We start from the raw sequence: 27,083 nt of genomic DNA on the forward strand, positions 1-27,083 counted from the left end.
AGGAGGAGGAGGAGGAGGAGGAGGGGATCCTACATCCAAAATACGGATAAGCAACTACTCTTCTCCAACAATACTGTACAACCAACATTTTGAAACAATTCTGGTAAGTGTAAAGCTGGAATTACGGTAACAACCATAAGTGAACCTGGAATGATGGTTATTAAATTGTGCTGGTCATTTTACTGGTCACCACGTCCGTCACTGTGCCAGATTTTACAACCTATTTTGTGGCAGTTGTTAAATGTCATGGCTGTTAAATGAATGTGGCAATCATTAAGCAAATCCATCGTCCACAACAGGCATTTTTGCTGGAAACCAGAAACCAATTCCAGTTTTCAACTACAGTTACGACGTGATTGCAAAATGCTGAAAAAGGGTCTAAACATGCGCCAGATGCTGACACCCAAAATGCGATCAGGTTGGGGAGGGGTTGGGAGGGGAAATTGTGTGTGTTTGTGCATACGTGTGTGTGTGTGTTTGTGTGTGTGTGTGTGTGTCACTCCGTCCCCATCAGAACTTCAAATCCAGGTCGTACGTAGCTCTGGGAAGGGCATCGTACGTTCAAGCACCTGCTAAATGACCAGTCTAAAGTTGAGGACTATCTGTATTAGCACTGGATGAGAAAAGCACTGAATAAATAACAAATAAATGAAATTATATTAAGCTGTCTTAATATAATTTTGTACTGCGCAGTTTTGCTCCTTACCTGCAAACCCCACCCCAATTCCACCCAGTACTTTTGCTAAACAACTTCGTAACGTAGCTCTCATTTATATGGCACCAAAACATATTGCAATATTTGTTCAAGGTTTCGATTATTCTGTAGAAACTGTGCAGGTTATTTTTCTTTTAAAGAAATATTCACCTTCCTCTGTGGCTTCCGATGAATCAGTCATTCCAGTCTCAGGCTGCTCCATTTTTACATTATCTTCTGGTCCAGTTGAATCATTAAACGGATTTTTCCTTGGCTGGAAGAGTTTAATTTACATGGTTTAAAAACATGGCAAGAAAGAACAGCAGAGAAAACACAAACCTCCAAAATGCTTCCATATCTCAACTCTCTTCACTGGACCTTCTTCAAAGGGGATTGACAACATCCCTGATTTAGAGGGATAAAAGCCGTATTAACCAAGAATGGTTGTTAGTTCCTTTTAATTAAGATAAATCTTACTCCGTTCATTAAGACTCGCTTCCATTAAGGATGCTATTTGTCATAATGGAAATTAAAGACCAGCATGACACAGCTGTGCAAGTCAAACATACATAAAGGACAGGGGTGGGTTCCTGCCAGTTCTAACCTCTTCTATAGAAGAGGTTCCACAAATCTACAGTGCCATTTAGAACCGGTTCCAGCTCCCTCCCCCCACCCGTCCGGACACCATCAAGATGAAGAGCAAGAGGAGGAATTCTGGAAGTTCAAGTCCACAAGTCTTAAAGCTGTCAAGTTTGAACACCCCTGGGTTTTTTTTTTCTAAAGGGTTAGGGGTGCAAGGGTCTTGTAACTTGACAGCTTTAAGACTTGAGTGCTTCAAATGCCAGAGGCGTCAGGGAAGCCTTCTGACGGTCCCTGAAGCCTCCGGAGGGCATCCGGGGGGGGGGAGGCTGTTTTCGCCCTCCCCAGGCTCCTATAAAGCCTCTGGAGCCTGGGGAGGGCGAAAAAAGCATGTAAAATGGGGGGGGGGGTTCATGCCTGTGGTGCGCGCATGCGCACTGGGGGAGTCGCGCATTGCATTATAGGTGCGGCACGCCCGCACACGACCCCCTGCGCTCCCCCCACTTATGGCACACGAGCCAAAAAAGGCTCGCCATCGCTGGCATAGGCCATAAATGATGCACAGGTGAGATCATAAAAGATGGTTGCCTTCCCTGCTTCTTCTACATGTTCATTTAGGCAATTGACCTTCACTGGGCAGTAAGGATAAACCCACCTTAGATGGGGAAAGAGCTGGCTTCCTTGATTCTTCCTGGGGTTTCCGTAATGTATTGGAGGCTGCATTGGACATTTTGGGACTGAAGAAAAAAGAGACAAGAAAAGAAACTTACATCCTGTTCATGTCACCCATCTAAACACACTTAAGTGCCAGGACTTTTAATTAAGGAAATGCAAGTACAGGTGTAGTGACGTGGTGGCTCAGTGGTTAAGACACTGAGCTTGTCGATCAGAAAGGTCAGCAGTTCGAATCCCTAGTGCCGTGTAACGGAGTTAGCTCCCATTACTTTTCCCAGCTTCTGCCAACCTAGCAGTTCGAAAGCATGTAAAAATGCAAGTAGAAAAATAGGAACCCCCTTTGGTGGGGAGGTAATGTTAGATCGGGTAATGGAAAGGCACACTCAGGCTAAAGGCAACAACAGCTCTTTATTAAGTACAAGTGAGACCCTCCAGCGAAGGTTGAGTCTGACAGCAGCCCTTTTATAGGGAGCTCTCAGACCCTTCGACCAATGAGATTAAACCTCTGTTCCCGCCAGAACAGAGGACCTTGGTGGAAACCACTATAATTGAAGCAAGTATCTAACAGGTAACATTTAGTCATGCCGGCCACATGACCACAAAGACGTCTTCGGACAGCGCTGGCTCTTCAGCTTTGAAACAGAGATGAGCACCGCCCCTTAGAGTCGGGAACGGCCAGCACATATGTGCGAGGGGAACCTTTACCTTTAAGTACAGGTAGTCCCAAAGGTGCTTTTTCAGGAGGCAACTGGACTTTGTTTTTTTTTTCCTTTGAAGATGTTTTGCTTCTCATCCAAGAAGCTTCTTCCGCTCTGACATGATAGCGGGGAATGGAAGGGTTTATATTCCTTGCAGACAGCTGGTCATTTGCATCCTTTTTAGAGAGTTGTTGAGGCCATGAAATCCTTCCATTCCCCACTATTCTGTCAGAGCTGAACAAAGCTTCTTAGATGAGAAGCAAAATGTCTTCAAAGAAAAACGAACAAAAACAACAACAACATGGCAAACCTTTTTCGGAAACCCTTGAAAACTGTGGGGACTCACCCGGGCAACCTCCAGGAGTCCACACTGACTCAAATGGACAAATAAAAAATTAATTAATAAATAAATAAAAGTATCTACAGGGCAACGCCTAATACCGTGTAGGTATTATAAGTATGCCCACAAACAGGAAGCAGACGTGACTGCACAATGAGATCAGGAACCCCTGAAAAATAAACGTATAATAATCTAACCAAATGTATGCCAGTCTTAAGGATGACAAAAAGAGATTTCAGATGATCCGTGTGCCTTTTAAAAGCATTCCAATTTTGCAGGCTTCTGCTTTTCATGACGTACCTTATGGACCTTTTCCCTGAAGATTACTTTTCTCTTTCCACCCACGAAAAGCCAAGTAAATATGACTTGAGGGAGAAGCACAGGCCTTAAAAATAATAACCCAGCCCTCACCTCAAACAAAAGTGGGGTGGGTGTGGGTGTGGGTGCGCGCACACACACACACACACACAAAAAAACAAACACATGATCCTGGGCACATTTATTTCTAGTTCAGAATATCTGTAGGAGAAGATACAGTGAAAAAAATACACCAAACATAAGAAAGAAAGAAAGAAAGAAAGAAAGAAAGAAAGAAAGAAAGAAAGGAAAGAAAAAGAAAGGAAAAGAAAAAGAAAAAGAAAGAAAGAAGGGGGGAGGGAGGAAGAAGAAAGGAAAGAAGAAAGAGAAAGAAAGGAGGGAGGGAGAGGAAGAAAGGAAGAAAGAGAGAAAGAACGAAGGGAGGGAGGGAGGGAGGGAAGGAGAGGAAGAAGGGAGGAGGAAGAAGAAAGCAAGGAAGAAAGGAGGGAAGGAGGGAGAGGAAGGAAGGAAGGAAGGAAGGAAGGGGAAAAAAGAAAGAAAGAAAGAAAGAAAGAAAAGAAAAAGAAAAAGAAAAAAGAAAAAAGAAAAAGAAAGAAAGAAAGAAGGGGGAGGGAGGAAGAAGAAAGGAAGCAAGATAGAGGAAGAAAGGAGGGAGGGAGGGAGAGGAAGAAGAAAGAAAGAAAGAAAGAAAGAAAGAAAGAAAGAAGGGAGGGAGGGAGGGAAGGAGAGGAAGAAGGAAGGAGTAAGAAAGGAAGAAAGGAGGAAAGGAGGGAGAGGAAGAAAGAGAAAGAAAGAAACAAACAAAGAAAGAAAGAAAGAAAGAAAGGGGGAGGGAGAGGAAGAAGGAAGAAGAAAGGAAGGAAGAGAAAGAAAGGAAGGAAGGAAGAGAAAGGAAGGAAGGAAGGAAGGAAGGAAGGAAGGAAGGAAGGAAGGAAGGAAGGAAGGAAGGAAGGAAGGAAGGAAGGAAGGAAGGAAGACTGACCTTTTGTTTCTAAATCTGAGCTACCATCACATGCACCCTTTCTACAAAAGGGACTGCTTTAGTTCTGGCTGGTGCTGCACTGCCGATTGTCATTTTCAATTCTCCACGACAGTTTCCCAGCCAGTCTCGCAATCCTTTACTCCTCACCCATCCCACCCACCATCAACCACTTACCTGCAAGTTTCCCACAAGGAAACTCAATGGGGAAACCATCAAAAACTTGAAAGTCACTTCAACTCCTACTGCTTTTTTGCCCTCCCGTGGTCATTCTGTTTATCGGTTTCACTAAGGAAATCTCTCTGCAATGATGGCCCAACGGGACATCTAGTACCCATTAGTCTTAAAATGTTACAATTTTCTCTAGCATTCTAATGGGTGAGGCAGCTTGATTGTGTAATGAGTAAGGTGTAAGACTAAGGGAAACCCAGATTACAATGATGGAGACTTTAGGCCAGTCACTCTCTCTCAGGCCAATCTAACTTATCTGTTTGTAAGTGGTGACCAGCTATTCCATTTTTCCTCCAAGAAATTCAAGGCATGTACAGTTAATCTGCTTAGTGACCATTCAAAGATACAATAGCACTGAAAAAGTCACTTACGAACATTTTTCACACTTATGACCCTTGCAGCATGCCCATGATCAGATTATCAACATTCAGATGCTTGGCAACTGACTCATATTTATGACGGTTATAATGTCCCGGGGTAATGCGATCCCCTTTTGCGACCTTCTGACCAGCAAACTCAATGGGGGAAGCCAGATTCACTTAACAACGGTGTTACTAATTTAACAACTGTGGTGATTCAACCATCGTTGCAAGAAATGTTGCAAAATGGGGCAAGACTCGTTTAATGACTGTCTTGCTTAGCCAGAGAAATGTTGGGCTCAACTGTGGTCACAAATCAAGGACTACCTTAAAGCCATTACATTGAAGTGACAGAACCTGATGCATTTGTAACAAAGCTGATTATGCAACAATATATATATAAAAATGGCTCTGTGTGTTTGTTTGTGTGTGTATGTTCCAGCATAACTCTGGAATGCCTCGAGCAATTTCAACCAAACTTGGCATACAGATGACTTATGCTCTGGAAAAAAAATACTGTGGGAGGGTAAGACACCCCTAAAACCCCTCGGTGTGTGTGTGTGTTCTGTTAAGATACAGCCTGTTGTACCTTAAAATGGCTTCTACTGTACAGTTTCAGTGGAGTTGCCATGGTAAAGGCTTCACAGTACTCCACAAGGGGGCTCTCTCTCTGGTAAGGAGGAAAACCCAACATTAGAAATTACGTTTGGTCTGGACATTTTTCCCCTATAAATAAATACCCAGGCAATGCCAGGTTACCAGCTAGTTAAAGAATAAGTAAAACACAGGTACAGGAAATGAATTAAATTCTAAACTGAGAGTCCATAGCACATTATTATCTAAATGAATTTATATCTGATCATAAATTATACAAGCAGCAAATTTCATGAGATGTCTAACCTCTGGCTAGATTTGGATTCCTCTTCTTTATCTTGTAAGACACCCAACTGTTCTGGCGACACAAAGATCTCTTTGTTGACATTGTTCACCCAGCTGCTTTTGGTGCTTCCAGACTTACTGTGACTCAGCTCAGCTAAAACAGAAGATATAGACAAAAAATGGGGGGAAATTAGCTTCTGTTTTGTCTTCTCATGTACAGAGGGTAGCCAATGTACAGTTTGAACATGCAAGTTCCTTCTTTATTGATCAACACTAAATATGAAACATGAATACCACTATTTTTATTACAATCAATACATTCAAGAGTCTAAATGCAAATTGATACTTCAGTAATTTTATTCTATCCTATTGTTAAGGAAGGCATCATTTTTAAAATATGAAATCTTTTACAAACTCGCAGCACTTTTCAACTTGGGGAAAAGCCCATAATCAATCAATCAATCAATCATCTATCTATCTATCTATCTATCTATCTATCATCTATCTATCTATCTATCTATCTATCTATCTATCTATCTATCTATCTATCATCTGTGTGTGTGTGTGTGTGTGTGTGTGTGTGTTCCGGAATAACTCTGGAACGCCTCAAGCAATTTCAACTTGGTACTCTTACTCTCTGGAAAAAAATACTGTGGGGGTAAGACACCCCTAAAACCCCACGGTGTATGTGTTCTGTTAAGATACAGCCAGTTGTGCCTTAAAATGACTTCTACTGTACTGCCATAAAATGGCTTCTACTGTGCAGTGCAGTGGAGTTGCCATGGTAACGGCTTCACAGTACTCCACAAGGGGGCTCCCTCTGGTAAAGGGGAAAATCCAACATTAAAAATTAGGTTTGGTCCAAACATTTCCCCCCTATAAATAAATACCCGGGTAACACCAGGTTATTGGCTAGTTATGACTAAATTTCCTGTAAAAGTTTGTTATACAGGTAGTCCTCGACTTATGACAATTTGTTTAGCGACTGTTTGAAGTTACAACAGCACTGAAAAAAGTGACACCACCTGTCCTCGCACTGATCACCATCATGGCATCTTCACGGTCATGTGACCAAAATCCAGGTGTAAATATTCAAGATGGTTGCAGCATCCGGGGTCACGTGATCACCATTTGCAACCTTCCTAGCTGGCTTCAGAGGAGGAAGGGTCAATGGGGAAGACAGCAGGAGGTTGCAAATCACAACTCATTTGCTGGCTCATGCAACAACCACAGCAAAAGTAGTTATAAAATCAGGCGCGTCGTGTGATGCCTCACTTAATGACCAGCCTACTTAACAACAAATTTTCTGATCCCAGTTTTGGTCATAATTCGAGGACTATCCGTACAGGAGAAACTAGTTGATCTGTAGACACCCAGTTATCCCGACGGCTCTTGAACAAGATGGGAGTATGGATAAATCATCTAAGCATTTTCACTGTGGTAGAGTGTCTTCATTCAATATATTGACTTCCATTGATTCTGATTTGCTTGGAGAGTAAGCGGCCAGATAGGTAGACAGATAAGAAGATAGGCAGGCAGGTAAATAGATAGGTCTATAGGCAGGTAGGCAGGCACACAGACAGACAGACAGACGGGTAGATAGGCAGGCAGGCAGGTAGGCAAACAAGCAGTCAGGTAGATGGGCAGATATGTGGGTGGTTAGGTAGGTACGTAGATAGGCAGGTAAGTAAATAAGCAGGTAGATAGGCAGACAGAGAGAAAGACAGGCAGGCAAGTAGACAGTCAGCTAGATGGTTAGATAGACTGGTGGGTAGATAGGTAGATAGGCAGGTAGATAGATGGGCAGGCAGTTATGTAACTAAGCAGGCAAGGCAGATAGCTAGGCAGGAAAGTTGGTAGGTAGATTGTCCACTTAGAAAGATCCACTGATCATGCTGGCTTGGAATTGGATTTGGACATGGGAGCTGAGGTCCAAAACATTTAGAGGGCAGTAAGCTGGAGGAAAACTGACTTGAATCAAGACCGTTAAAGGCCCTTCCTCATTTCAACCATAATGAAGTGTGTTCTTGATTGAAGATCTACCAAAACAAACATTTCTCCTTCTTCAAACAACTATGCTTCTTTTCCCCCCCCAAATCAACACATACCTATTTTCAAGGGCTTCCTTCTTATTGATGCCCGGATAATATCAGCTCCATGTATTTTCTCTCTGTGCCTCTTTGCCTTGGCTTCATAAAACCACTGTCCACTCATATTCTTGACTTGGGCATCATCCTTTACTTTTTCAGGCAAATTCCTTTAAAAGTAATGGAAAACACAATGGTTATTATATCGGGGATGTGGGGGACCACAAAAAACTTAAATGTGATTCAGTAGAACTGGAGAATAAAAGAATGAATAAATGAACGAATGAACGAACGTATATTTGTCAATTGTGTCACTGTTGGAATTCCAGAACCAGGTCGTATGTACCTTTTGAATGGGATCTGTCATAACTTTGAACAGTTGCCAAACAACTGGTCATTGCAACATACAGATAGTCCTTGCTTAATGACCAGTTGTTTAGTAACTGTTCAAAGTTATGACGGACCCCGCTCAAAAGGTACATACGACCTTGGAGAGAGCAAGCAAATACCGTAACACATTTTAACTAATTTTTAAAGAATGTTTTTAAGTGCCAGAGCGTTCAAATATTTGTTCTCTTTTCTTTGCCTCTCCAATATGTTTCCACGAAGGTATTGTTCAGCTGGAATTGCCCAATACCTACCAATTGTAGTTTTCTTTTTTAAACCACCTCCTCTGTCTTACCACAATGTGTTTCTTTCTCCCTGCAATTATGGAACACCCTTTGAATAAATATGACTGGTCAGAAGAAAAAAATTTCACCTGTTTATCTTTACATGCCACCTGTTAATCCTAACCCTAAATCAATTCTTAGATGGAGTGATGAAGAGGTCCAGGTTTTCTGAAAATTTACACCACTTGTGTTTGAACAATGTTTATTAGTTAGAATTCTCCCTGCTATTGCTTAATTTCTTTTGAAAGGCCAAAATGCTCTTAGCTTTAAAGGCGTGTTTCTGACATGACGGGAATTATATGGTTTAAGATTGGGTATTACTGTGCTACGGTTGTTTTATTGTTAGTTACTCTCATTTATTCATGTTTAATTTTGTGTTTGCTGCTCAGACAATTGCATAATCGGAAGCTATATACTGTAAATCAAATAAATGGAATGAAAGTACGTCCGATTGTGTACAACTGGAAGTAGATATTTTACCAAAACTGACATGTATTTTTTTCCCCAATTAATAGCCATATTAGCTGGGGATTATGAATGTGTTTTGATTGGCCCACCTCTAAAGCCTTTAATGCACCCTGGAAATGCTCCCCACAAATGAACCCTACATGGCAAAAAAAAAATTCTGAAACAAGTGAACAACCAGTTAACTTTCATTAAATTTTATTTCAGTATACGATTACTGTAGGGAGATTTATTATATGCACGGAGATGGAAAGATTCAACATTACCACTCTGGATGAATAGTTGTTGAAATTGACATATTTTGCTGAAATTGATACGTTGGCTTCTTTGTTAGAGAAAAGACATGATCTACATTCATTAGTGATTGGAAGTCTCTTATGGACTTTTTGTGTAAAAATTAAAAACATGAACTTGTGACTTACGGTTTCTATGATTATACAGTGTACAGGTGTACAGTGCATTGAAAGCCCAATTAAGATCTTAAAACAAAGGTCAAAACAGAGGCAAATCTCCAACCAAGAATACATATTAATTATTCTAGCAAAGTGTTGGTGAACCTTTTCGGCACATGTGCACCAAAAACCAGAACAGCAGCTGACTAGTGTGCATGCGTGTACATGCTCTTCTGGTTTCCAGCGTGGGCACGCGCACCGGCCAGCTGGGCTTCCAGTTTCTGGTGCGCATGTGCACACGGAGATCAGCTGGCGGGTGCATACACGCATACCCAAAACCGTATGACCATCTTCCTGGCACCTGCATGCGCGCCAGGCGGCTGCTCTTCCATTTTCTAGTGCTCCCACACATGTCGAAGACCAGCTGGCCGGCACACCGGAACCCGGAACCCACTTCCAGCACATGTGCCATAGGTTCGCCATCACGGTTCTAGCATTTAGGGACATTGTTAGAACAAGGTTTTTAATGGCTAAATTTCTTCTCTCTTCTTTCAGGCAGAAGAAGCCAAGAAGAAATTTAAAACTCTGGCAACACATCACAGACTGATCCAATAAGAGGCAGAATTAAGATCTCCTGACTTGTTCATTACAGCTCACTTGGCCACAGGAATTCTCCTTCACCAATTCTTCAGAAAGAGAAAATAAGCGAACTTCTCTGCTAGCCATCCGATAATCCCAGGAACTTCTAATGCTAAAGATTTAGAGTTTATTTTTACCCTGGCCTTGTATTACCCAGCCCAGCTGAGTAATACAATGAGTAAATAGACAAGTTGACTTCCCTCTTCTCCACATCCTGCTTAAAGATAAAGTAAAGGTTTCAACTGTCCAGTTGTGCCCAACTCTAAGGGCTGGTGCACATCTCCATTTCCTAGCCAAGGGAGCCAGCGTTGTCCAACGAAACTTCCAGGGTCATGTGGAATATCCCGGGGAACACGGAATGCTGTTGTGGTACCTGTTTATCTACTCGCATTTGAATGCTTTCAAACAGCTAGCTAGGCAGGAGCTGGGGCAAGAATGGGAGCTCACCCTGTCTACATGGCGTGGGTCTCAAATCCGAGCTGTCAGTTTGACAGCTGTCAACTGCGGAGCCATCCTGCTTAGGAAGGAACAATTATGCCCCATGTACAAAATGCCACAATGCTTTATGCTACTTCCTGACCTTGCACAGTGAGGCAGATGGATGGCTTTAAAATTAAACGGATGTACAGATAGAGAGACAGACAGATTAGATGTTTGAAGAAAGAAAGAAAGAAAGAAAGAAAGAAAGAAAGAAAGAAAGAGGGAGAGAGAGAGAAAAAGAAAGAGAGAGAGAGATGGGGAAGGGAAGGGAAAGAAATGGAAGATGTTTAGGTAGGTATAGAGGGAGGGAGGTAGAAAGATGTATGGGTGGGTGGGTGGCAGAGATGGGTTATTCCCAGTTCAGCCCGGTTCAGCCTAATCAGTAGTGGTGATTTGGCCTGGGTCACAGAACAGGCAGTGACCCAGGCTCACCCGAATTGGTTCCCCAGTCTCTTCTGCCGTTGTCAGCATGTTTCTGTCCATGCGCAGAACAATTTATAATTTTCTGTTTCTGTGCATGCATGACTAATGTGCGGCATGCGCACGCAAAGCAAACCGGTACCAGCCGGTACAGAAACCCACCCCGGGTGGGTGGGTAAGTAGTAGGTAGGTAGATAGTTAGGATGAGAATGACACAGAAAGAGAGAGACAGACAGACAGAAAGACAGACTGGTAGTCCAAACCCATTCTTCCTTTCCTTGCAGAATATAACAAGCAGTCTTCATTCCCCTGCTGTGCTTCGGCATCAGAAACGGGAACAAATTGGTGATGTCCCTCTTTTTGCAAAAAATTAGCTCTGCCCCCTAGTCCCAATTCTCCGCATAACCCCATTTGTAGCTGGGTCCATAAGGATAAACGCTAAAGGTACATCCACAGAAGTAAACTGAAAAGAACAATCATCTGGCTGATGCACAATTCTCAATATATTGTTCTTTTCGGCTTACATCAGGGGTGTCCAAACTTGGGAACTTTAAGACTTGTGGACTTCAACTCCCAGAATTCCCCAGCCAGCTGGCTGGGGAATTCTGGGAATTGAAGTCCACAAGTCTTAAAGTTCCCAAGTTTGGACACCCCTGGCTTACATGCTCAGATAAGCCAATTTGCAGAGTTTAAAAAGCAAAAAATTAAAGCGCAGAGACAAGCCCATTTGCTATTCCAAAGGTCTCTGCCCCAAAAGAAAACCCAGAAAAACAGCAGAGGGTGTTTTCCTAGTGTAAACACAACCGCAACATTTCCCTTTCTCAGACTGCATGGTGCCAGTGGCCTTGGTGGTAAGAGTCCAAAAGTGCCAGCTTATTTTTAACCTATCCTTAAACCCACCGGGTATCCGCATGCTGTTATTACATCCACAAACCGAGTATGAGTATTCCAGACCCAGTGGCTGAATTTACAAGTTTCCCCCCTGTTTTCATCAGCGCACTGAGCAAACTGGGGCACCTTGCCAGAGGTTTATTAGATCTTGCGCAAGGGCTAAAATGTTGTGAGCTATGTGGCTATTAACTCCTCTCTCAGCAAAAAGGTCCTAAGGATGGAATGCAGACAAATGCCATGGCCAGATTAGATCTCAAGCAAGAAAACTCTAAAACCATAAGTCGAAAAAAAAACAAGCAAGAAGAGACATCGTAGACGTTGGCTAGAAACCAAATTCTCCATTAGAGGTCCTCTAGAACAGGGGTCCCCAATCAGTGCACTGCCGCCCACTACCGGGCCACGCCCTATTTGCAAGTGGGCCATGTGAGGGCCCGGCTGGTGGGCACGCATGTACGCATGCACGCACAGCTCCACTCGCACAAGCGTTGCAGGGCTCACGGCCCCTCTCATGCTACTGCCATGGGTGCTCGGAGCCTAACTTTCACAAGTACTGAAGGCACTCAGCAACCACTCACGCGAGTGTCACAGGCACTTGGTCCCACTCACGTGGGCGTTGCACACACCTGGAACCTAACTCACACAAGCGTCACAGGCAGTCAGCCCCACTTGCGCGAGTGTTGTGGGAGCTTGGAGCCTAGCTCGCGCATTCGTTGTAGGCACTCAACCCCATTTGTGTGAGTGTAGTGGGCGCTCAGGGCCCCACTACACAAGCATCGTGGGCACTTGGCCCCACTCCAGTGGTGAGTTCCAGATTCCGTTCCAACGGATACAGTTGGAACGGCCCCGGCATCACCCACATGCATCATACTTGACTGATTGGCGGAGCGTCGTGCAGGCGCTGGATGCACCATGCACGTGTGCAGAAGCACCAAAGGCTTAAAGCACAGGTAAGGAGCTCGGGCGGGCGGGTGGGCCCTCCGCAGCACCGTACTGAAACAGAATCCGGTGGTCCGGGCAGGCTCCAGTACACCCGTACCGGGGCGTATCGCCTGCAACCCACCACTGCCCCACTTGTGCCAATGTCGTGAGCACTCAAAGCCCCACTTGCGCGAGCATTGCAAACGCTCTGGGCCCTGCTGGCTCATGTTTGTGCATGTGTGCACACTACTACCCCTCCTACAAAACCATCCCCTCTTCTCCCCACCCGGCCGCCAACCAAGAAATGTGGGGAACTCTGCTCTAGAACAGGGGTCCTCAACTCCTGGTTGGCAGACCAGCACCCATCCGTGACATGCCAGAAACTGGGCCATGCAAACAAGTGAAGCCCCATCCATGGGATACAGGCAACACCCAAAACCACGCTTCCTCCAGTTGGCGGAAAAGCATCTCTCCACCCAATCGGTCCCTGGTGCTCAAAAGATTGGGGGCTGCTGCTGCTCTAGAACAGGGATTCTCAATCTTGGCAACTTTAAGACACATGGACTTCAACTCCCAGAATTCTCCAGCTGGGGAATTCTGGGAGTTGAAGTTCATGTCTCTTCAAGTCGTCAACAGCGGACGTTCCTAGAGCTAGAATGTTCTATTATGAAAGGTGGGCGAAAGAAGGCCAGACGCTTTCAGAAACAGTTCTCAACCTTTATGTCACAGGGTCTTATTTTCTTTTAATCCCCGAAATAAGCACTTGGCCTTATTTTCGGGGAGGTCTTATTATTTTTGAGGTGCAGGAGGCGGCGAACGTGGTCACCTCATGGCTGCTGCTGTTTTGCAATATTTTGGGGGGAGGGCTTATTTTAGCACATGCGCCCAAAAGCCCAATTGGGCTTGTTAACCGGGGAGGGCTTATTTTGGGGAAAATAGGGTAGTATAACCAAATAGTTTAAACTGGGTTTTCTTATATCTTGGCCTATTTACCTTTTGTAGATTATCATACTTATAGTTGAAAACCATCTCTATTTTAATACAGACATTCATAGTCCTTTTTCCTCCAATTCCTACCCATTGTCTCTAGCCACTCATAAAAACTGTTCCATATCAAGTAATATTCTGAGTCTTCTTTATCTTTAATTTCAAAAGTTAACCTATCCATTTCAGCACATTCTAAAATTTCCTGAATTACTTCCTCATCTGGTGGAGTGTTTTCATTCTTCCATTCATATTTGGCAAATATAATCCTTGCTGCTGTCATTATGTGTAAAACTAAATATGTGGTCCCTTTATTGTGATCTTCTGGTATTAGTCCCAAGAGATATAATTCCGGCTTCAAATCTATATTCTGTTTAGCTATCTCATCCAGCCAATTATATAATTTCTCACAATATTTTCTTGCTTTGCTATATGTCCACCACATATGGTGGTATGTGCCTGGGGACTGATTGCATTTCCAAGCCAATTTCTACAAGTGGCATGTAGTGTGGAATTATTTTCTTACCTGATTCTTTCCTCTTCAGCCTTCTTTAAGTCTGCATCCCGCTGCAACACTTTCAAAATTGATTCCTGCTCTTCATCTGTAAGGAAGCTCAAATCGATCATCTTGTTGGCTTACAGCCAAGAAGGAAAAGCAGTCCAAAAATCTTCACTGGCAAGGCCAGCACTTGTAGATCTACGAAGCGACAGCAAACACAGCTTAAAAAAAAAAATCTAAATTCTGTTGCAGGGTTTGAGTGAGCTATACGTTGATAGCCAAGAGTCTCTTAAGTGGAGTTCGCCTTCCTGGAGGATGGTCATTATACAGATGTTACGTGGTAGGTGTTTAGATCAAGAAGGTTTTCATCTGCAGGATGAGAGGAAGAGAAATATTCAATTCTAGTAGAAGAAAACATGGGAGGAAGGAGGTCAAATTGATATGGTGAGATTCTATTTTAGGAGATTTTAGGGGACTGGAGGCTAAAACATATGAAGAACGGTTGCAGGAACTGGGTATGTCTAGTTTAATGAAAAGAAGGACTAGGGGAGACATGATAGCAGTCTTCCAATATCTGAAAGACTGCCACAAAGAAGAGGGAGTCAAACTATTCTCCAAGGCATCTGAGGGCAGAACAAGAAGCAATGGGTGGAAACCAATCAAAGAGAGAAGCAACCTAGAACCAAGGAGAAATTTCCTGACAGTTAGACTGGAAGCTTTAAAGAAGATGAAGTGGTGTAGAGTTTCCTGCCTGGGCAAGGGGTTGGACTAGAAGACCTCCAAGGTCCCTTCCAACTCTGTTATTCTATTCTATTATCACAGCAGAACGAACGGTGTCTATGGAGATTCTCAGTCATCCTGGTCATGGCTGTCCCAAAGGTGCTTTTTGCAAGAGGCAACTGGACTTTCTGGTTTTTCTTTGAAGATGTTTTGCTTCTCATTCTGGATGAGAAGCGAAACATCTTCAAAGAAAAACCAGAAAATCCAGTTGCCTCTTGCAAAAAGCACCTTTGGGGGAACAAACTGTGCAGAACGCAGTTTAGTACAATCAGTAACCAGTACAAAGAAGAGGAAAAATACAGAAAAATATGCATCTACGTATGGGAAAATGAAGACAGGTAGTCCTCGACTTACAACAGTTTGTTAGTGACTGTTCAAAGTTACGACGTCACTGAAAAATGTGGCTTATACTGGTTTTCACAGGTACGCCTTTTGCAGCATTCCTATGATCTATATGATCAAAATTCAGATGTTTAGCAACTGATTCATATTTAAGACCGTTGTGTGTCCCAAAGTGACGGGATCCCCATTTGCAAAGTCAATGGGGAAGCCAGTTTCATTTAACAACGGGGTTGACTAACTTATCATTAGAGAGTTTTAATAAATTTTACAAATATATCCCCTTCCCCTCCCCTCCCTCCCCCCCGATCCCACCCCCCCTCCAACCCTCCCTCCCCCCAACCTCCCAGAGCAAAATACAGGGTATAAACATTTAACAATCATACGCTAACATAAGCTAACTAACTTTAACATCTTCCTCCTCTTGTGCTTTAACTCTTCTTTTGTTAAGCTAACTTTAGATAAATTATACCAATCCTTGTTCTTTCACTCATAAGCTAATTGGAATTTCTTAGTCCGATATTTATTTTGGATATATTCAATCCATCTTCTCCATTCCAACTTGTATTTCTCATCTGAATGGTCCTTGAGATATGCTGAGATTTTGGCCACCTCTGCTAAGTTTACTACTTTTAACGTCCATTCTTGAGTAGTAGGCAACTCTTCCTTCTTCCAGTACTGCGCCACCAGCAATCTTGCTGCCGTTGTTAAATTCAGAATCAAATTAGTCTCCATAACTGTACAGTCTGTAGTTATCCCTAACAAGAACAGTTGGGGAGGGGGTTAACTAACTTATCAACTGCAGTGATTCACTGAGCGACTGTGGCAAGAAACGTCGTAAAATGGGGCAAAACTCACTTAACAAACGTCTCGCTTAACAATAGAAAGTTTGGGCTCAATTGTGGTCGTAAGTTGAGGACCGCCAGTATATAGGTGAGGGGTCCTTGGTGCTCTCTGAGCTTGGTTGTTTTCTTACAGACGTTTCAATATCATACTAGGTAACATCAGCACTGCTTAGTGTTAGTACCTAGTTTGGGTATTGAAAAGTCTGCAAGAAAGCACCAAGATCAGAGAGCACCAAGGATGCCTCATTTCAACCCTGAGTTACAAATATTATCCTCTATTGGATTATATAGATAAATTCTAGATAGCATAAAAATTATGAACATGCCATAAGATCTATAAAACTGTTACATTGATCTACTTTAATTAAACATATACATTATCTATAAAACTTTATTGGCTTTATTTGAAACTTTACAGCTTTATGGATCAATGCATATTAAAATATCAGTACGAAGAAATGAAATGGAGGAAGTGCTGTAGATTCCCTGATGGTATACAATCTTAAAGAAGGATGAATTGTAAATGTTTGCCTTCATACTGTTTTTTTTTATCCATGAAGTGTTTATGCTTTTGTAGGATTGTATATGCACAAATATGGCACATATACATAGGATTAAATTGTGTATTTTGGATTTTCAGTAGTAGTAAATGAATAGACAGGGAAATTGTATCTGTTTAAGGCGGGAGGCCAGGCAAGGAATCCCTTGACGTGAGTGGCGCCAAGTTAGGCACACCCACTCAATCACATGACCACCCAGCTACGCCCACCCAGTCACGTGACTATCAAGCCACACCCACAAAATAAGCCACGCCCGCAGAACCGGTAGTTTAAAAAATTGAATACCACCACTGATTTCAGAGCAAAATCTCACAATTTATGACAACATATTAGAAGATATATCCTTCAGCAATCAGTGAATGTAAAATTATTATAAAGAAGAAAAACACTGAAGCACCCACTCTTTCAAATCTCAGCTAGTATGTATATTTTCAATATGACCAATTAAGAAGAAAGTAATGTCACCTCAAACACGAACAAAGTTACAATGACAGTCAGTTCTTATGATACCACAGGTTACTTCATGACATTTAAGTTCTGAAAAAGTAGATTGTCATCCATAAAAACCTCCTCCAGAATAACCCCATAAGTCTTTGAATTGCCACAGGATCCTTTACTGTTTATGCTACAATCTCTTAAACAGATTAACAGAGTTGGAAGGGACCTTGCAGGTCATCTAGTCCAACCCCCTGTCCAAGCAGGAAACCCTACATCTGCCTCTACCTAGGACTGAACTCACAAACTCCTGATTGTGGAAAAACACATCTTTTGATTGCATCCATGAAGACGCAGAGTGTAGACTGGCATTCCATTTATTCTGCGTGAAATGAAAGACTATCAGAAGCATGGTATCGTTTATAAATAACACAACACAGAACTTGTGTCCTGAGCTCCCCCTGTCATAGACCACATCCTTATGGACTTCCGCAAAGCTAAGAGCATAGATAGTTCAGCTATGAGTATGTACACTTTTAGCACAGCCATGTAAGGGAAGGGCCATTTCACTGATAAATTGTTTTCACAGTCAAGAAAAACACACAGTGAGGAAAAGGTGACTGTGTTCCAAATTTCACTTTTCTTATGGTTAATAAGGATTTTTTGATTGGTTGGTTGGTTGATTCTCTATTTCCTTCTAGTTTTTAGTAGCTTTGATTATGTTTAGTAGTTAGGTTATGTGCCATCAAATCAGCATTCATGCCTAAAAGGTAAAGGTAAGGATTCCCTTCACACATATGTGCTAGTCGTTCTTGACTCTAGGGGGCGGTGCTCATCTCAGTTTCAAAGCTGAAGAAACAGCGCTGTCCGAAGACGTCTCCGTGGTCATGTGGCCGGCATGACTAAATGCCGAAGGCGCACGAACACTGTTACCTTCCCACCAAATGTGTTTCCTATTTTTCCACTTGCATTTTTACAGTGCTTTCGAACTGCTAGGTTGGCAGAAGCTGGGACAAGTAACGGAAGCTCGTGACGAGCGCTCCCCCCAATTTTTTGCATGATTTTTTTGCCTTCCCCAGGCTCCAGAGGCTTTATAGGAGTCTGGGGAGGGTGAAAACAGCCTCCCCCACCCCCTCCGGAGGCTTCAGGGGCTTCTTTGAAGCCTCTGGAGGGCAAAAAACGACTCTATGAGCAAACTGGAAGTCACTTCCGGGTTGCTTGTAGGGCCGATTTTAGCCCTCCGGAGCATTCAGGAGCCCTCAGGAGGCTTCCCTGAAGTCTCCGGAGGACTAAAAACAGCCCTACAACTTGCTCGTAGGGCCATTTTTAGTCCTCCGGAGCCTTCAGGTACCTTCAGGAGGCTTCCCTGAAGGCTCCGGAGGACAAAAAATGATAAAGCCTCTGGAGCCTGGGGTGAAAAATGGCTTTAAAAAAGGCTGAACTCAGCTTGCCAGCCACGCGTGCCACAGGTGGCTCAAAGTGCCACTTGTGGCATGTGTGCCATAGGTCCGCCATCCCAGGTATATGGGCATGATGGCGAACCTATGGCACGTGTGCCACAGGTGGGACGCAGATCCCTCTCTGTGGGCACATGAGCCGTCGCCCCAGCTCAGCTCCACCGTGCATGCGCGCCTCCTCCTGCTGGCCAGCTGGTTTTAAGGTCTCTGCCACGCATGTGCAGGGGACAGGGTGCATGCATGGGGGTCACACATGTATGCGTGGGGGGTGCGCAGGGGGATCGCACATGCATGCAAGGGGTCACACGTGCATGCACGGGGATGTACATGCATGCAGGGGGCGGGGGAGCACAGGGGGTGAGGGGAACACATGGGCGCTTGCACATTACATTATGGGTGCGCGCTTTCAGCATGTCGCAACGAAAAGATTAGCCCTCACTGGTACAGGGTTTCCTGCTTGAGGTCTGTTCTGTTATTCTGTTACTATTAAATTAACACGAAAGGTCACTCTAGCCAACTCATTATTTTGTTACAGCAGAATTCAGCTCCAAATTGGTTTGGGTGTGCCCAATTAGTGTTCAAGTTACCCCCGTCTGTGCTGGAATTTTAAATACATTAACTTCCACAGCCCTCTAATTGGTGCTGAATATTTCTCCTCTCTGTAAATAGTATTTTGTATTGGAAAGAATGGCAGGAAATGGGTTGGCTGTTGAACAAGTCAAAGCAGATAAGACATAAGTAGAGGCAGGAAACCAGGAGATTCTGGTTAGCTGACACCCTTAAAGACAGACGGATGGCTGAATAACTGTATAAGAAACCCTCATTTCTTTATAAAGTACTAATATGTTAGAGCAGGGGTGTCAAACTCGCGGCCTATGGCCCGGATGAGTCATGTGCTGGCCACGACCACCAGAGGTGGTATTCAGCAGGTTCTGACCAGTTCTGGAGAACCAGTAACAGAAATTTTAAGTAGTTCGGAGAACTGGCAAATACCACCTGTGGCTGGCCGCGCCCCCATCTATTCTCTGCCTCCCGAGTCCCAGCGGATCAGGAGGGAATGAGGATTTTGCAGTAACCTCTCCCTGCCCCGCCCACAAAGCCACACCCACAGAACCGGTAGTAAAAATTTGTGAATGCCACCACTGATGCCCACCACCAGAAAGTTGTGATATGTCACATGACAACAACGTGACATAGGTAGTTTGACACCCCTGTGTTAAGAGGATCCGCTCTGGGTTATTAACATATATTCATATGCTTTCTGGCAGTGTTTAATATCCTGACTTATTTTCCATTTCCATTATTTTGGAAATATTGAACTGCAGATAGTCCTTGACATATGATCCCAACTGAGCCCAATGCTAAACAAGATAGTTGTTAAGTGAGCTTTGACATCACTTTATGACCTTTCTGCATTGTTAAGTGAATCGCGGCAGGTGTTAAAGTTAGTAACACAGTTGTTAAGCGAATCTGGCTTCCCCATTGACTTTGCTCGTCAGAAAGTCGGAAAAGGAGATGACATGACTCCAGGACACTGCGACCGTCATAACTATAAGTCAGTTGCCAAGCGTCTAAATTTTGATCACGTAACCACGGGGATGCTGCAACGATCATAAGTAAGAAAAGGGGACATGAGTCACTTTTTCAATGGTGTTGTAACTTCAAACAGTCACTAAATGAACTGTCATTAAGTCAAAAAGTACACGTACAATTTTTATAGCTCCCAGCTATGAAGACAAATTGGATAATTCAACTTTCGAAAACATTAAAGAGCCAGATTGGGGAGAGGTTATTGTGAACAAAACGGTGGGTTTCTAGGCATATGGGTGGCTCAATGGCTAAGATGCTGAGTTTGTCGATCAGAAAGGTCGGCAGTTCAGCGGTTCGATTCCCTACTGCCACATAACCGAGTGAGCTCCCGTTACTTGTCCCAGCTTCTACCAACCTAGCAGTTCGAAAGTATGTAAAAATGTAAGTAGAAAAATTCCCTTCTTTGGTGGGAAGGGAACAGCGTTCTGTTCGGCATTTAGTCATGCCGGCCACATGACCACGGAGACGTTTTCGGTTAATTTTTACGGATTTATTTTAGGATCATAAAAAAGGGAAACTTTTACCAACCTTCTCAGTTTTAGGGGTTTTTAATTTTTTTTTAAATACTTGACAGTTGAGTAACCAGGCCAACACAGGCACCTTATTCATCCTCAAAAAGATATTGTGGTCTAGAACACATCCGTGTACTTTACTGCCGTATAATTAGGGCTTTGAATATAAATCTGACAAACACAGAGAAAACTAAATTACAGTCGGTGAACATGTTGAATTTGGCTTACAATATGTTCTGTCCCGTGATTGTAACAAATATGCGGACACAGGCTTGGCTGTCTGCCACGACTAATTACAGAGATAAAACCACCCCTTGGCTAGGAGCCTAGAACGCTATCTTCAAGAAACCAAGATTAGACTTACGGAATGCTTTCTCAATAGCTAGTAAAATGGACTGTTGTTTCCTGCAAAGATTCCCCTCCTGTCGCTCCACCTATAAACTCTTCGGGAGGAGCTACAACCTTAGCTGGCTGTCCCTACTTCCTTCTATGACGTCTTCTCCACAGCTGTTCCTTTCTCCTATCAATTCTACGCATACGCACATCAGGGACAACCTCCCTCTGTTCCTCCTCATTGCTCCCTGACTCAGATGCCACCTGGTGGCCAACAGGCCTCTCTAGTTCCTGTTCTGACTCCAAACACCCTCCAGAGTCTTCCTCATCCTCCAGAGCAGTCCCACAATGGTCTGAGCTGTCAGAGTCCACCAACAGCTCAGTCGGCCGCTGCTGGGCCACAACACAATATTGGTCTACAATATTTTTCCCCCACTATTCTTTGATATTGCAGTTCAAAATTTGGAACTTTTTGATTTACAGTCTTCTAAATTATGGTATACGGAAAATGGCTCGTATATAACCTTTTTTAAAAAAATAAACCTTAATTATCTTTTAGATATTGGCAATCCAGTGGTGGATTCTGGATCCGGGTGCAACCGGTACGGTGCAACGGGGCCGTCCACCACATGCACGCGCACATGCATACTTACCGCCCGCAACGCTCCGCAACGCTCCGCAACACTCCGCAACGCTGCTCGGTGGAGCATCGCGCAGGCGCCGTACGTTCTGTGTGCATGCACGACGGCCCCGATTGGCTCAAATACAGGTAAGGAGGGTGGGCGGGCGGACCCTCCGGAGCACCGTACCGGAACAGTACCTGGTGCTCCAAGCAGGCATCGGTATGCCTGTACCGGGGCGTACCGGTCGTATCCCACCACAATGGCAATCTCAGATTAAAACTTTCATGCATACTAAAGCCATGTTTGTTTATTTATATGTCACATTTATAAGCCACCAATCCATGTAGGAATCTTAGCACACATTTTTAATTTATTTATAGCTGTTTGTAGCATCTCGCAGTCACATGGTCACATTTTACACCGATTTTGTTGAAAATCAGCATTCGCATGTTTTTTTAGCAAAATCGCACCAACAGTGAACTATTGGTTTAATTAACAGCCATCTCATTCACTTAATGACTGTGGGGATTCATTTAACAACCTCTGCAAAAAAGGCCAATAAAATTGGGTCGGTCTTTTTATGACCATCACAAAATGACAAATTACAGGTTGTAAGTCAAGTTGCTGGAACAGTTTTACAGAGGAATTATTGAGTCTGTCATTTATACCCAGTGGTGAAATTCAAGGTTTTTTACTACCGGTTCTGTGGGCATGGCTTCGGGGTGTGGCAGGGGAAGGATACTGCAAAATCTCCATTCCCACCCCACTCCGGGGCCAGTCAGAAGTGGCATTTGCCGGTTCTCCGAACTACTCAAAATTTTCGCTACCAGTTCTCCAGAACCTGTCAGAACCTGCTGAATTTCACCCGTTTGTACCTCTTTAACGCTCTCATTTGGCACAACAACCAAACAGGACAGACACAGACTTCAAAGGATAATTAGAACTGCAAAAAAAACAATGGCTACCAACCTGCCTTCCATTGAGGATCTGTATACTGCACGAGTCAAAAAGAGGGCTGTGAAAATATCTACAGACCCTTCACATCCTGGACATAAATTGTTCCAACTTCTCCCCCTAGAACACCGCTATAGGGCATTGCATGCCAAAACAACTAGATACAAACAGAGTTTTTCTCCCGTACCATCACTCTGCTAAACAACTAACTCCTACAGCACGGTCTTATGCCCTAGGGCTGTATTACTATTATCCTTCTCATCTTTCCTATTATCTATTCCATTAGCATCTTATGACTACTACTTTGTTGTTTATATCTGATGATTTGTGTTGATTAGTTATATTTAGTATCCTATGACTATCATTGATTGTTGTATCTGATGATTTATGGTGATTTTATGATTATGACCACAACTTATCACTTATTTTACTTGTATGTACACTGAGAGCTTATGAACTAGAGACAAATTCCTTGTGTGTCCAATCACACTTGGCCAATAAAGAATGTTCTGTTCTATTCTGTTCTGTTGTCCCGTCCCATCCCGTCCCCTACCCTACCGTCCCCTACCCCACTCCACTCCACTCTCCATTTCATCCTACTCTACTCTACTCTACCCTACCTGTTGTGGCCAGCAGGATCCGTTGGAGCTGCTGAGGGACTCAAATAGCGATGAACCCTATGAGTCGGCTATGGAAGAGATGGAGGACCCTGGGCAGGGTTCAGACTCAGAGCAGGGACCAGACAGGCTGGTTGGCTACCAGGAGGCGCCTGAGGCATGGAGCAGTGGGGAAGATCAAAGGGAGTTTGTCCCTGACGCCCGGCAGAGAAGGGCAGAGAAACAACGGCAACAGCTGCTCCGGAGACAAGCTCCTAAGAGATAATCAAGCCCAGGTGGTTGTGGGCTTGGCCCCTCCCAAGAGAGTATATAAGAAGAGACTTTGGGAGGAGTCTGTTTGCAGGACACAACCGTTCATGACAATCTGGAGAAGCTCTTGTCTGTATCTGTTGGAGTCTGGGTTGCTGCCAACGTCTTGCCTGTGAGTCGTGTTTGGGCTTTCAGCCAACAGGTTTATAATTACTGTAAATAAAGAGTGGCAAACAGCTAAGCCTGTGTTGGCGTTCATTACCAGACGGAGGGGGGCCAGAACACCTACCCTACCCTATCCCATTCCATTCCACTCCACTTTCCATTCCATCCTACTCTACTCTACTCTACTCTGCACCACACTATGCTACGCTACGCTATGCTATGCTACTCAATTCTATTTCATGGTTCATGCTGAACCTTAGGAAGAGTTTCTTAAGAGCTTGCAACAGACTCCAATCCGGTTTATAGACTCTTGGACTGGACGGCAGGCAAACCTCATAGTTCAAAAAACATACAGGTAGTTCTTGAGTTACAACTCCTCATTTAGCACCCCAATGTAACACCTCCTGGTTTCCCATTCAAATGTACTCCTGAAAAATTCTCTTATGGTTGCCACTGGATGTCAGTGGTGTCATGCTTTGGTTTCACTGATGGACAAGGAAAGGTAATTTCTCCAGTTGTAGTGGGTTTCCAACTTACAATCTCTTGCCAGATGCTTTGGAAAGTCTACTGGTCATTATTTTAGATACATGCCTGATGCCACTGCCAACCTTTTCCCATGCCCCAAGCAGGGCATCTGAACTACAGAGATAAACGGGCAGGAAATTCAGAGTATAAAGAGAGATAAATTACTCACAATGTTTCTAATGGGATGTATTTTCTATCTTTCACTGCGGTGTTGTTGATCAAGAAGCAATCCTAGCACGATTCTAAATAAACCAGCATTAAACGTTCGATTCTCTTCCCCCCGTTTCCTTCTAGTCCCCTATCTAAAAGCAAAGAAGGGCTGAACAATAAAGATAACAATACCAACAGCCAAAGAAAAGTTTCATTTGATAAACCTTATCACGGGAAGCACTCGCTAAACTGTTAACTCAAGCTGATCGTTAATGAGATGTTAGTCCAACCTATTTGTCACACATGTGCTTAATAAATAGAATTGAATAATAGAGTTGGAAGGGACCTTGAAGGTCTTCTAGTCCAACCCCCCGGGCAGGCAGGAAACCCTACACCACGTCAGACAATTGGTTATCCAACATCTTCTTAAAAACATCCAGTGTTGGGGCATTCACAACTTCTGGAGGCAAGTTGTTCCACTGATTAATTGTTCTGTCAGGAAATTTATCCTTAGTTCTATGTTGCCTCTCTCCTTGATTAGTTTCCACCCATTGCTTCTTGTTCTACCCTCAGGTGCCTTGCAGAATAGCTTGACTCCCTCTTCTTTGTGGCAGCCCCTGAGATACTGGAACACTGCTATCATGTCTCTTCTAGTCCTTCTTTTCATTAAACTAGACATAACCAGTTCCTGCAACCGTTCTTCATACGTTTTAGCAGAGTACCACTTCTGGGGTAGCCAGCTTCACTTAACAACTGGGTTAGTAACTTATCAAGTGCAGTGATTCACTTAACAACTGTGGCAAGAAAGGTCATAAGATGGGCCAAAACTCACTTAACAAATGTCTCACTTAACAGAAATGTTGGGCTCATTTGTGGTCGTTAAGTCAAGAGCTACCTGTATAGTAAATATACACTCCTTTGATAAGAAAGTTCATTTCTCTCCCAGATTCAGGTCTGACAATAATCAAGAAGTCATTAAAATAAGCAGGAGTAATTCCTTTCGGAGGAATTCAAGAGCCTTCCATATTTCAATCCCTCGAGCAAATTTTTATTTAGCTGGCTAGGGAAAGGGGAAAAAAAGCAAATGACTTGAATGTGCTAATTTGATTACCTGGCAATTATACAAAGTGGAAATTCGGCTTCCTACTAAGCATGAGACAGTTCACACCCCATCACTTCAGGAAGAAACGTTTGCAAGCCACAACCCGTAGTATTTGCATGCTAAGCTCAGTACCGCCATAATAATTGCCCTAGGCTAGTATTTCCTCATGCATGCTAGTTCTTGCTTTTTAATAAAAAATAAACTGCGATTAGTTATTTCTATTATTCAGTTTGTTATCACAGCCAGGTTGACACGGCCAAATATTGCATCTGGACAGATCATATCTGAATAGAGCCAAATCTTTGCCAGATTGTAGCTGGTGCAAACGGACGAGGAGTCACCTCACAACCTGTTTCTTTACACCAGGGGTATCCAACTCAATTTCATTGAGGGCCGTAGCAGGACTGTGCTTGACCTGGGGTGGGTGGGGCGCATGGCCAACTGGGTGGGCGCGGCCAGCTTGACGCCACTCCCCAATCTGCTGGCATGTTTCCTCTTGCACTGGGTAGACCTGGCCAAAAAAACATGTGTCAGTCCCTTACATTTTCCAGGACAGCTCCATGGGCCAAATCCAACCACATCGCAGGCCGGATCAAGGCTGTGGCCCTTGAGTTTGACACCCCTGCTTTATACCATAAACCAGGGGGGGGGGGGAATAGTGAAAACTGATGGAATCAAGATGCCCCTATGGAAATAAGGTCAAGAGTCTGGGTGACGATGATCACCAAAGAAACCTGGGCATTGTTCTAGTTGACAATATCAAACAGACTGAAATCGAGAAAAGGTTAGAAGGGAATATATCAGGAGAGTGAAGAAGATGTTAAAATCCAAATCCACTGGAGGAAATACCCTCAAGACAAAAAACACCTGGGCAATTCCAGTCATTAAATACACAGCTGCAATAGTTAAATAAACTCAAACAGAACTCAAAGCCATTAGTAGGAAGATCAGAAAGTTAATGTCCATGAATCAACCTCTGCTCATGCAGGAGATCCTATACTATTTGCGACAAGTTGTTCTCCCATCTCTTCTTAAAAACCTCCAGTGTTGGGGCATTCACAACTTCTGGAGGCAAGTTGTTCCACTGATTTTGTTCTCACTGTCAGGAAATTTCTCCTTAGTTCTAAGGTTGCTTCTCTCCTTGATTAGCTTCCACCCATTGCTTCTTGTCCTGCCCTCGGGTGCTTTGGAGAATAAGTTGACCCCTCTCGCCTCTGTGGCAGCCCCTGAGATATTGGAACATGGCTATCCTGTATATAACTTCTACTCCTTCTTTTCATTAGCAGTATTTAGACAGCAGGATTCCAGTGTTTGAGGGGCTGCCACAAAGAAGAGAGGGATCAAATTATTCTCTAAAGCACCAGAGGGCAGGACAAGAAACAATGGTTGGAAACCAATCAAAGAGAGAAGCAACCTGGAATGAAGGAGGAACTTCCTAACAGGGAGGACAATTAATCAGTGGAACAGAAGTTGCCTTCAGAAATCATGGGCACTCCCTCAACTGGAGGTTTTTAAGAAGAGACTGGACAGTCACTCATCTGAGATGGCATAGGTTCTTCTGCTTGAGCAGGAGGCTGGAGTAGAAGACCTCCAAGGTCCCTTCTATTCTAAATTAAACTAGATATGCCCATTCCTGCAACGGTTCTTCA

General features: G+C 43.7%; 1 protein-coding gene across 3 annotated transcripts in view; it reads right to left on the minus strand.

Annotated features, from left to right (window-relative positions):
• The window catches only part of SYTL2 (synaptotagmin like 2), a 75,881-nt gene that overhangs the window by 36,470 nt on the left and 12,328 nt on the right, over positions 1–27,083 (minus strand). For all 3 annotated transcript variants that reach the window (XM_081951224.1, XM_081951223.1, XM_081951226.1), the window contains exons 2-6: positions 14,226–14,567; positions 7,861–8,009; positions 5,774–5,906; positions 1,929–2,010; positions 866–968 (exon numbers count right to left, since the gene is read on the minus strand). In XM_081951224.1, coding sequence (XP_081807350.1) covers positions 866–968; positions 1,929–2,010; positions 5,774–5,906; positions 7,861–8,009; positions 14,226–14,326 — 568 coding nt within the window. In that variant the 5' untranslated portion in view covers positions 14,327–14,567. The remainder of the gene's footprint in view (positions 1–865; positions 969–1,928; positions 2,011–5,773; positions 5,907–7,860; positions 8,010–14,225; positions 14,568–27,083) is intronic.

Source organism: Natrix helvetica (assembly GCF_964273705.1).
Source record: "Natrix helvetica genome assembly, chromosome: 4".
NCBI classification, from domain to species: domain Eukaryota; kingdom Metazoa; phylum Chordata; class Lepidosauria; order Squamata; family Natricidae; genus Natrix; species Natrix helvetica.